The following is a 12,847-nucleotide window of genomic DNA, read 5'->3' as shown; positions in this document are numbered from 1 at the left end:
CGACAAGTCTCAATAGTCCAACGCCAAAATCTCAAGCTTGCACCCCGCTATTATGGGCCTTTTACCATCCTCCAGAAAGTTGGCACCGTAGCGTATAAATTGGCTCTACCTCCAACTTCTCTTATCCATCCAGTATTTCATGTTTCTCAGCTGAAGAAATTTCTGGGCAGTGCTTCGGTTTTATCATCGACTCTGCCTCCTACCAATGTTGAGGGCCAACCATTACCTATCCCTGAAATGGTTCTTGATAGACGTCTTGTTAAGCAAGGCATGAATCCAGCAGCTGAGTTGCTCATCAAATGGCAGGGCCAAGATGCTTCGGAGGCGACTTGGGTTCCTTATTCTCACTTGGTAGCACAATTTCCCGACCTTGTGGGCAAGGTCTTTTGATGGGGAGGGTATTGTCACGATTCTGTTTAAGTGGCTTTGACTTAAGCGACGTCGTCTTTTGTTAGTATCTCTTTGCTGCTTCCTGGAACTACAGCCATCAGATGAGAAGAAGCAATGAAGGGCTGCGATTACTTTATGTTGTATATGTATTGTTGTTGCTTTGTAGGTTAAGTTGTTGTTGAAGTTATTCTTGTGTTAGGGTTGTTTTGGAGAGCCGCCTCTCTCTAAAAGGCGTTACCTGTGGTCACTTGCTTGGAGGGACCCTGGATCTGTTCTTGTTATGTACTTGGAGTTCATTCAGACATATATAGATATCCTCAGTTCTGGTTGGAGTTAACTATGTTGGTCTTATTTATCTCCTGGTTACTTGCTCATTTATAGTTGTGTGACATTTTACTCCCAATTTTTCGCCAATCTCCATCATCTGAATCTCCTCCACAATCATTCCCAGGCTCTATGTGTCTCGGCTGGCGCAGGTCATGGAATCATTACGCTCCGAAATATGGGATTGACCGATGTCACAAGCATTGAATTGGTCGATTCGCCTCCTCTAGTGAAGCGGCCGGATCCTTATAATCTGCCCTTCTTTGATGGGGTTTTCTGATTTCGCGTTTACTGGGCATTTCGAGGAGGCGCTTTTTCCCGAAAGGTATGCGGCTGAAATGGAAAGAACGTTGAGGGTTGGTGGGGTGTGTGTGTAGTGATTGTGAAGGATAGTAGGGATCCGGAGGTGAGGGAGATTGCTGGGTTATTCAAGAATTCTAAGGTCCTTGGAGTGGAGAATATAACGTTGATTGGATCGAAGATGACAATGATTATACTGCGAATAGTCAAGGCGACTTGAATCTTTGGTAATTTTTCTATCTTTGATTTAGATGTTCATTGTTTCCAGAAAGATTGAAGTGCTGTAAATACTTCTGTTGATGATGTGAAGTTTGGATAATCTGATGATTTGTTAATCAAAAGTTTTAATACTTAATGCATCGCTGGTGTGAGGCATTTGCTGGCCCACAATGTGAAACTGGTCTCTGGTAAGAGTCGAGAATGGTCGAGTATTGCTTTGGAGGGGTCGGTGTTCAGGTGTTTCGATTCATATCTCATAGTTTGATGGTACTCAGCAATGCCTGAATCAAATTTCTGCACCATTAACGACCAGTACTTGTGTAACATCTCCATTTCCAGTAATCTCAAGATCCATGAAGATCAACTTCTTCATTTTTTTTGAGAAAGTGAAGGTGAACGTCTTTGGCAGTATATGAAACCTCACAATTTAATGCAGCATCGGTGAAGGAGATGCTGCCACAAAAGGGGAGTCTTGTGGGGTAAAGATTGTCACACCCTTCAAGTCCAAGTAATCATGAAGAATCTCATCAAGAGCAGCATTCAACACCATTGCAAATGAAACAAACCCATTAGAGCTGAGGAGACGAATGATCATTGTCTGATCAATAATGTCCATGGAATCACTGAAATGAGAAAGTAAACTAGTGGATCACACACTGGTGAGTGTATGAGGTCCCGACCTTGACTCACATTTTGAGAATCAAGAGTGAAAAATAGCTCAAATCAGGGTGTATTACCAGCACAAGAGTAATCTACAAGAGTAAGGCTGAGTCCAAGTCTTGACATTAAGAGGCCCAATGTAGGGTCTATATAAGCTGGATTAGAGGGACGGAGGGTGGAACCCTTTAGCCACCATTAAGTTGGGTCGTCGACAAACCGTTGCGACTCCAGCTGAACCACAAGAAACCGGTACGACTCAACACCAAAGACATATTCATTAAACTGTCTGCCTATCATCTCTCGGACTCTAAACACAAGCCATGCCAGAAATACATAATCATTGCTTCAAATTGTCCATTTCTCATGAACCAACATTCAAAAAGTATTCAACTTAGAGTAAAATTAAGGGAGAAGTAACGATTTGGCCCCTGTACTTTCGAAAATGGGTCAACTAAGCCCTTGTACTTATTTTCGTGTCAAAGAAGCCCTCCTACTTTGGACAGTGAACCACGTTAGCCCTTCTGTCCCATTTTCCGTTAAAACGTGCTGACATGTCAGTTAGTCAATGACATGTCATTTTTTTTAATTTTTTGATATTCCACGTGTATTTCCAACTTGTCATTGACCAATTAATCGATGACACGTGGCATTAAATTTTTTACAAGTTTAATTTTGTAACTTTGTGAAATCGATATATTGATACCCTTATACTTTCACAAATGGGTCAAATAAACCCTTATAGTTGTAAAAAATGGGTCAATTCAACCCTTTGTTTCTGTCAGTTCCAAAATGCCCTGTAATCTAGATCAAAAAAAGTAAACCTATCAAATAACACATAACACACAAAGTCCTTCAATTATAATTCAACATAACATGAAACAACACACATAGGATAGCCTGATACCCATAAGTCTCAATACAAGTTTAACATAACACATCTTAAAAGTTTAAACATGAAATGCATAGTCAAAATATTCAGTCTTCATCTAAGAGTCACCATCGCCTTGTTCTTTGGAAGAATTATTCTTCGATTTCGTATTCTGACTTCCACAATCGATGACCCTTGACATAGATGTTCCAGGCTGCAAACACACAAAAAAATAGATGTTATTTCATTATTAAAGTTACAGGTACATACTATATACGTTAAAGAATGAACCATCTATGTCTTTGTTATAAGATGCAAAAATATGCCATGGACAGTCAACCCCCCCAAAACATTTTGCTCTACACCTACTAGGTTCATTCTTGGTGAAACGTATGTCATGCCTAGTCTTTATTGCATAGGTTGTTACAGATTCTTTGAATACTTCATTGCTATCAAACAACATACTGAGTTCAAAGTTGGGGATACCTATATGCTGTTTGAATCTTGGGAATCTGCTCTTCTTTCGAACTGCATCATCTCTTAATTCAATATCTTCATCAGTGCTATCTCTATAGCTACCAGGATCAGATGAATTGAAATAATCACTGCATGGACCATCTGACTCACCACCAGTATCCAGTTCAGCATCGACAGCATCCAATTCAACATCACTACCATCCATTTCAACATCACCTGTTTCATCATCCCTTGTATCTGCAGTAACATCCTCAGTAGCACCAGCTCCTACGGTAATATCATCTTCTTTGTCACTTTCATTTAGTAAAGCCACTGATTTCCATCCTCTACAGTAATTTTTCACCTTCTCTCTCGCTTCCAGAACTTCTTCATCATCCTCTGAAGAATTATCTTCAGGGAGTAATTCTTCATTTTCTGAATCACTGCTACCATCACTACTAGCATTGGGAAAAAATTCTTCATGCGTTGAAATTTGCTTTTTCCTTCTAATAGCTCTGGATTTTTTCATCATTTCAATCCCTATACAACAAAATCAATTGAAAATCAAAACCCAGAATCAACAAAAAATTGAAATCCCCGAAATCCCTAAAATTAGGTTTCATATTTTTCGAGTTTGAATGGCTCTCCAAAATCGAAACTCATCAAGTGAAATCTAAGCAAGAACAAGCATGAAAAGATAGCTTAATGGAAGATATCATTCAAACCCATCATCGTATTTCAAAGCAAGATCCAAATTCGAAACACAAAAGTGAGAGATGAGAGAAGAATCGTACCTGGAAAAGTGAGAGTTGAGACCTTTGCAACTGATTGACCGAAGAAGAACGAAGAATAACCAAGAAGAACGAAGAAGAAGCAAGAAGGACGAAGAACAAAGAAGAGGAATGGCACAATCTGTGTTTCTAGGGTTCTTGTACGAAGAAGAGGAATGGCGCACTATTTTTTGTTTCTAATTTTGTAGGGTTCTTTGTTTCTAATTTTGTAAAAATAGGTTTAATTTTACACATATTTTTTATTTTTACTTAACATAAAGCCATGTCACCTAATTATATCCATGTCAACACATTTTATGCCATGTCAACACGTTTTAACGGAAAATGAGACAGAAGGGCTAACGTGGTCCACTGTCCAAAGTAGGAGGGCTTCTTTGACACGAAAATAAGTACAAGGGCTTAGTTGACCCATTTTCGAAAGTACAGGGGCCAAATCGTTACTTCTCCCTAAAATTAAAAACTCATCATCATTCGAAATTTCATAATTTTATACAAGTATATGAAAAATTAATGAGAATCCACTACATTTATTCATTTTTATTTATAATCATACTTTTAGAACATTAACAACTAACAAAGTGATGATGCTTATGAGGATTTACCTTTGTTGAAAAAAAGATGCACCTTTCACGTTCACTAGTGCCGCGTTAAGTTTTCAAAAAAGACAAACAAAGTGACAAATTACGCGTATAAGAAAAGTTCAAGATGACATCATATATTAAAATTTGTACTTAAAAGTGACTGTCGGTCAGTTCACCAAGAATTCCTTGGTTTGTAATACTGAAAAAGAAACTGTCCCCTCTTACAGTAATGGTAGATCAACAGAATAAGTATACCGTGCAATTCTTACAATTTACATTATTATCTTATATATATTTTTTATTACAGGAAAGATGGGAGGTTCGAACTTAAGAACTTTTTGAAATATCACACACATGAACAGGGCTGATCCAACATACATAGAGGGTCGGAACTTAGTGTGTTAGTCCGGGGACATCACTCCCGAAATTTTTTTTGGGGTTATATTCTATCACTATAATAACTTTAAGGTAAAAGTAAAAATCATATCCATAAATTTGATAAAATGTTTACAATTTTATTTTTTTTCCAGTTCTCATGTTTTGAAAATATTGCATGATAAACACATTCGGAATTTGATCAAACACTTCTTTCCTAATATATGTAATTAGACAATCATTGAATCATTCATCCCCCATTCAATTTCACAATCGATGCTTCAGAATCTTCATAGTTGAAAATGTCCTCTCCACAGTTGCAGTTGTCACAGGTAAAATCAATGCTAATGTTATTAATTAGTTTGTTTGTGGACTATTAAGAGTTGGGCCTATACTAAGTTATTAAAAGTTGGTTATAGGCTGCTATAGTTGGGAGTTAATTGTGGGGTAGTTGAGATGTGGGAGACTATTGTTGGGAACTTCGGCTTGTTATTAGTTTTTAAACTTGTTCAATGTCAGCTGAGTTCAACACATTACATAAGAGCCTAATGTTTATTTTCTTCCTCAATATTTAAGGAGGGGCAAAGTGCTTTTGTAATTTTATATTTCTTCAAAATATATGTATTATCACAATTTTTTTAAGGTGGTACGACAACCTACCCTTGATCGTGGGTGGATCCATCTCTGAGTGTCATTTGAACTTCTCATGATTCTTACATTATTATCCTATAGGTTATAATAATAGTTTGGGGATGTACAACATCACGCTACATTTCAATATTTTCTCCATCAAACTTATTCTCATATGAAAATGTACACTCTTGAAAATTCAGGAGTTCGCTCATCCAGATCCAACCCCCTTCAACTTTAATACGCTTGCATCAACAACACAAGAAAGTGCAGGGAAAACAAAACTATATGAGATTAACTGACCTGTAAATAAGCAATGAAAATATAGGTTCAAATTGTATAGATAGTTGTCTCATATTCACATTTAAAATTTTGAAAAAAAAAATATTACATTACCAAGTAATATACTATTCCTATAACACTATCAAAATCACTCCTCTGTTTTTCCGTACCCTATAAACCTCACCGGAGAACTCATGTATTAGTGTCATTTCTCTTCCTAGTAACTCGAATGTACGCAAAAACAGCAGCAAAGATAGCAGTGACTAGACCTCCTACAATGACTTCACCGCCGGCTATGGACTTATCTGAATCAGAGGAATGATGCTTTCCCAGCCGTCTGATCTCTGGACCTTCAGCTGCTCCGTACTCAGCACCAGATGACTCTGCACTCGGAGCAATTTGTTCTTCTTCGACCCTGGCCACCGACCCAAATGTCTCAACCCCATTTCGCACATTACCCGCAACTGGGTTCACCACTGGACCATCAGATTTATTAGCAACAACTTGAACCACCAAGATCTCAGCAATAATCAGGCAGACTACAGAAAGCCTAACCATGACTGACAAAAATGTATCAGGAAAAAAAAACAGAGCAGGATAGAAGAAATGCCAATTGAAAAGTGAATCTTTGCTGCTCACATGGGTTTGGAAGATCAGGAGACTGGTCTTCCTTATATATAGAGAAAGAGAGAGAGACGCGGAATCAAAAGATTTGATGATTTTTTGTTTTTATCTGTGAATGTGTGGTGGGTTTGTTGCAGAGAAGTTTCATTATTCACACTCTTTTAGCTGTTGTTTTGGAGAGTGTGGGACCAATGTAGTGACGAGGGGGAGGTGGGGAATGGGGAAGTGGTGTCATTGGGAAGCGAGAAAGTTAGGAGTTTGAGTCTTCAACCTAAGGCAGAGTGGGTGGGGGACACCTGGACGTGTGTGGCTACAAAATGACAGGGTACCCACAAGGCTACAACTGGATTCTGCAAAGGAAAATCCTCAATCGTTTGACCGAGTATTTTAAAAACAAAATTCAATATATTTATAAATATATTCTTTTTCAATATTAATGTGAGATATGTCCAATCAACTTAGGTGATTCAGTTGACAATCAATAAAGTTAGATATATATGTCCAATATTAATTTTCAATTATAAATATATTTCTCTACATTATTTTAAAGGAAAAAAAAATGAGAGATGTCTGTTACATCACTAATTTCAATTCAAATAAACTGTTTTATGATTTCTTTTTTTGTAGTCAGAAAAATATTGTTCTCAATAAAAATATAATTTGTAAACCTTCGAATCTATACGTTTGATTTCAGAGAAATTCACCATTAATCTATCATTAAAGTAATTGTATTTTCACATTATACTGAAATAATGAATAATGAATAGTTGGTAAAATTGTTTTTTGGAAAAACCTCTTAGTCAGAAAGTTAAGAGTGAGTTGTTAATTTTTTAAAGGAAAAAGAAAGATGATTTAGACTTTAGAGTAGCCCTAACTGTACTGTAGTCTGTAGCAGTAGGAAATGCTCGTTGGCTTAGCTGGCAAAATTAATCAAATTGGAGTTGTTGGAGACTTAATGCGCACCGTATTGTTTGAAAAAACGGCATCACCCTATTAGACTATACTAGAAGACCACTTTTTCTTGTTTCTTTTTTAAATTTATTTATTTATGCTTAACTAGCTAAATCCAGTCAACTCACCGACCAAAGTCAAAACCTGAACATGTCAACCAATATATTTTTTTAAAAATGTTAGTAATCGTAGTAAATGAGATTTCAATCATCTCAATAATTCATTTTGTCATTTGATTGAAGTGAGTTTAAGGGCTCATAAAACCTGATAATTGAACCAGAAAGTGACATGTCAGTAACTGGAATCTTGATCGAAGAGGAGAAGGTGAAAATGATCAATCTTGCACAAATTGATTAAAATCAAGAGGAGTCGTCTATTGAGTTTTGTTTGTTGGAACTCAATTAAATCAAAGGTTGTCTTTGTCCAAATAAAAAACATAGAGAGAGTGTGTGTGACTGTGTGTGTTAATTAGGTTGTTAGAGCATCCACAGTAGTAGTAATATAATACAGCACTTCAAAATCATTCTCTCTCTTCTCCTCTTTCCTATGTGACACAATTTAATTGGATGAGTGGGTCCCATAATAAACACTATTCATCAACACTACATAAATTTCAACACTCTATATTCATTTTCTCTATTTTCTCTCTCTTTCTTTTCATCATCTCTCCCTTTCTTTTCATGTTCTCTCTCTTTCTTTTTATCAACTCTCTCTTTCTTTTAATCTTCTCTTTCTTCATTTTCATCACTTCTCTCTTCATTTTCATCATCTCTCTTCACTATTCATCAACTATATATATACTCCAACTCTCAAGTATCCTTTTTTCACAACTAAATTTTCAAGTGTCATTTTTCACCCATTGTGTGCATGTAGCGCTATATTTATCAAAATATATCCTGAGAGCTTCAAGAAAATTTATGTGCTCGTAAAGCACATCCATGTGGCGGAGCGTTGTGTTTAGGAAAAAAAACGAAATGAAAAACCAAACGTTGCTTTTTCACAAGCTTAAGTGATACTTTTCCTTCTTTCATTTCGTTTTTCTGTTCAAAATATATCATTGTGGCGGAGCGTTGTGTTTAGGAAAAAAAATTTATGTGCTCGTAAACTCGACAGCCCGAGTTTAGACCCACATAAGATATCGACGCCCAAGTCCTGATGAATCTGCTAGGCTCAGAATTGGCATTAATGGGCCTTTGAGATCAGCTTTAGAGAAAAGATGGGCCTATCAAATCAGTTACGTTGGGCTCAGAGATTATGCGCTGAAGATAAGCCCATTACCTGGAATACTTCCTTGTGTAGTAGGCCATAAGGGCACTCCCTTCTTTCTCATCATTCCGAACAACTTGATAGGCTGGGTGATTAGGATCTTTCGTCATAGCTTTAATGACTGCCAGGATGTCTTTGAATTCCACAAATTTACGCCAAAGATGGTGTTGATTGGCCACCCATGTCTTTCGCATTGTAATAATCTGGTTTGATTTTCTTTGGTGTTGTGTTATCACTGTGCCCCCACCTTCGCCAATCCAATCCAATCTAGTTCCTTCAAACTGATACCGAATTAAAGCTAACTCTATCACCATCAATGTCTACTTGTCTAGTATGGAATATGATGTTGATGCTTCACTTGTTTTTGGACTTAAACCTCCAATGACAATATTCCAGTCCTGAAAAACTGATGGGTTTTGTTTCGTCTTCATTTCTCCGGCCTCTCCTTTTCACTTGCTTCTTATCCAGGACAGTCTCAAAATATAATGATGTCTCCATGTACAGTTTTAGGCTTTTAGCAGGTGCCTTTCCCCCTGAAATGGATTTGAGCATGGAGAAATTATTCACTGACAAGATTTAGAGAAGGATTCTGAAAGATTTGGAGACTCAAAAGGTAAAGATGCCCGTCTTGTGATGCATTCTGAAAGATTTAGAGACTTAAAAGTAAATGGATTTCATGGTTTTATATACCAAAATAGTGCCTTGAAACTTCATGCACTGTGAGAGAATCCCAAATAGTGTTGCTGGTTTTGTGGTGTTATAAGTTCATATTTATAACCCACTGTGATATCTTAGCTGGTTTCGTCCCTGGATTTAGGACGTAAGGAATTCAGAGTTTGATTCTAAATTGACGGAGATATTTCTAAATAGTTTACGTTGAGCTGTCAGCGCGTGCATATCACTGCCTGAGACTATATAATCTTGGTTTGAACATGTTGAATAACACACGATTATAAACATACTCTTGCTGTGTCATTTGCTTCTGAAACTTGCTTCTGGCATTTACTGTGTTATTCACCTTAGTTAAAGAAAAACACTGAGCGAATCATTTGCTTCGGAAAATTGACCATTTGCAACTTTTTTTGTCACGCATAATTTAATGGGAAGGCCCCAGATGGAACCCACTGTGATAGATGTCCATCACTTCCCTTCCCTCAAGTGTCACTCTCTTTAAATGTCTTTCCCTTTCGCTTATGGGATATGTGCCCTGTATTATTGTTGTTAAAATGTACAAGATGTGAACCAACAGTTACTCATCTCTGGTTGGAAGGGAGCCTTAAAGCAAATGCCCCACAAAAAATGAAAAAACCATTATGCTTCTTTAAGATCAAGGGTCCACTATGGGTAAAAGATGATTTAATTGAGTTTCCTCGTGATGTTAATACTGTTGAGGAGTAATCATTACTGCACAGTTTCTACATGTTTGTACATGACAGCAATGTTTGGGATATTATCAGCTATGGTAATAAATTTACATTTAGGTTTGCAATTTTGTATCATTAGAGTAGACTTAAAACATGCAAAATATTGATTGATCTTTACAGCACCCCCTGTTTTTGTGGAGAATTGGCTCAAAAAGAGCTTATGTTAGGGGGAGTTGTCCCGGAATTTTTTCATATATTAGTGGAATTCTTCACGGGATAACATAAACAAATTATGTCAAATCTCATTAAAACTTGTATTATTCTTTCTCTACTTTGTTTCAGCACACTTTCTATATTCAAATTTTATTCATTAATTCACTACAATTTTCAAATTCAAATCTCAACGGGCTTCTCTGCCTTTGTTTCATTTTGAAGCTTCCCTCTTACATTATTGTAGAAAGTGAATCTCCCCCCAAAAAATTGAACCTCCATTCTTCACAGCAAATTCATAGGCTCCGCCATCCAGGATGGCTTGATCAAATTTCAGATAACTTAGTTCTACCCTGTTTTAGCATGTATTATTAGTTTAGTAGTTTGGTCATTAGGGTAGCAGAAACCTGAGAGAAACCATATCGATCTATGATTACATCTTACAAAAAGTAAACGAAGGAACAAACATATGAAACAAACATGGAGCCCATGTTTACAAGTTATGATCTTCCATCACCATTTTTCTTTGTTTTACAATGTGACCCAAAACGCAGTACCATTCATAGTCAAACACACACATTAGTGGCGGTGGTTGTGGTGCTGACACTCTGCGGGAGTGGTTGGGAACCTACTGGTGTCGGTGCAATAATCATAGATCATGTGATTGGCCTTAACCCACATGAGCTGATGACTCTGGTGCACATTTAGTTCAGAGAGCGTCGGCTCATCCCACCAGTATCTCTTAGCACCACTACTGCTACAATTCCTGGCATTATCAAACGCTGCAACTGATACTGGGCATTCACATGCGTCAATTTCAAAGTTCTTATAGGTGGCTATGAAGGGTCCGTGGGACCAGTCCGTCTTGACCCTCCCACCTTGTGTGGCCCAATCGTCTGCGTTCCATATTGAGCTGTACACACCCATTGCTTGGTCCTTCGGAAAGGGAATTCCTTTGTGTTCCATGTTTGTGTGTGCCCTGATTGGAGTCTCATCCACCAAAAATCTGCAGAATTTCAACACAAGAAAGCAAAGCTAAATTAATAAAAGTATTGGGGGTTCTGAGCATCTGTAATTAACCTCAGCAGAAGAACTAAATTGTGCTTGGATGCAAGTTTTAAAATTCACACAATTCCATTGAGAAAGAGTTGGGGGCTTACACAACTTGGCGTTGGTTCCAAAAGATGGAATAGGTGTGGAAATCCTTGCTGGGGTCGAACCAAAGGTTTAATCTTTGCTCTCTATTACCCACACCATTCACATAGATATTAGTCTGGATCGAGTAGGGTTCACCCGTGGTGTTGCCCAAGAACTCGAAGTCAAACTCATGGTGATTTGGACCTTCTGATGACATCTGTTTGACAAATCATGCATAAGCTCTAATCAAAAACCACAAGAGAAAGTAATCTAAAGTTTGGCATCCCTGTCACATTTATTTAGAAACATCACTTTCATCACAATAAAACTAATGCCATTCCATAGAGGTTAGGGTTTATTTTCAGCCAATTAGAGACAGTTTGTACAAAACAAATGCATACTAATGACGTTGAGATCAATTTAAAGGAGTCGACAACTGCTAATAGCACTAGTACCGATGAATGGTCCTATCAATTCATCAAATAAATCCAACCTCTAAATTGTCTCCAACTGGAAATTTGTTCAAAGTATTGGCTTTAATCATGTACGAGAAATTAATACATAGCAACTCGATATGAAAAATGCTATTAATTATAGTACTGAAAAGGCGAATAATTAAAGGATTAGTGGTGATGCTAGTGGACTCACATAGAAAGCAGTGACAGTTCCAGCTGAGTCTCCCTCTACAAGCTTAATTTGAATGCCAACCTTCCCGAACATATACTTACTTTTAGATTGAAACCCAGCACCTACAAGAGAATCAACCAACCATTCAACCAGTCCAGTTAGGATGCAAACAAATGCTGACGGAACTAACAGAAATTGATGATTACATCCTTCTAAAACCATTTGACGGGTCTCAAAGGCTAAAAAGAACATAACTTTTTGGATGTTGAAGGCAACAACGAGAATAGAAAAATCATGTAACACAATGCGTAAGGATTAATTGGGAGGATTGGGAAAAAGAAATTTATTGGGACAATAATGATGGGAAATACCAGAAGATTGGTCGAGTTTGAGCTTGATGAGCTCGCCTTCATAGAGAAAATGGTCAGAGGCCCAACTGGGCTGATAAAGCTCATCAAAATTTACAGAGCTAGCAAAACCCACAACCAATACAAGACCCACAAAGAACCCCACCACAAAGACAGACATTCTAAACACTGGAACAGCCATTTGAGAGGAGGCAAAAGAAACAGAGGAGAGAGAGTCTGCGTGTGAGAACAGAGTAAATATCTTCTACTACTCTGAAACACTGCGTAGTCTCACTGAAACACTTCCCTCTTTTTATAACCAATAATGTTGGCTTCCTCTACAAGAACCCCCCATCACTATGCCATTGGACATGTCAGATTAGTCTATTCTCCACGTCATTAGCCATCTGGACTTACGCAAATACCCACATTAAATATCTAGCCG

General features: G+C 37.5%; 1 protein-coding gene and 1 pseudogene across 1 annotated transcript; one reads left to right on the top strand and one right to left on the bottom strand.

Annotated features, from left to right (window-relative positions):
- Positions 1–736: 736 nt before the first annotated feature.
- On the top strand, positions 737–1,373 carry LOC120007147 (annotated as a pseudogene).
- A 9,326-nt stretch (positions 1,374–10,699) lies between these two features.
- Positions 10,700–12,692, bottom strand: LOC120006793 (xyloglucan endotransglucosylase/hydrolase protein 9-like). The gene is made up of 4 exons (XM_038856881.1): positions 12,427–12,692; positions 12,077–12,177; positions 11,452–11,645; positions 10,700–11,297 (listed from the first exon to the last, which is right to left on the bottom strand). The coding sequence occupies exons 1-4, from the start codon at positions 12,602–12,604 to the stop codon at positions 10,871–10,873; spliced, it is 900 nt and encodes a 299-aa protein (XP_038712809.1). The 5' UTR covers positions 12,605–12,692; the 3' UTR covers positions 10,700–10,870.
- Positions 12,693–12,847: the final 155 nt, after the last annotated feature.

The sequence above is a fragment of the Tripterygium wilfordii genome, chromosome 10 (assembly GCF_013401445.1).
Source record: "Tripterygium wilfordii isolate XIE 37 chromosome 10, ASM1340144v1, whole genome shotgun sequence".
NCBI lineage: Eukaryota > Viridiplantae > Streptophyta > Magnoliopsida > Celastrales > Celastraceae > Tripterygium > Tripterygium wilfordii.
This window is presented reverse-complemented; position numbering and strand designations above follow the sequence as displayed.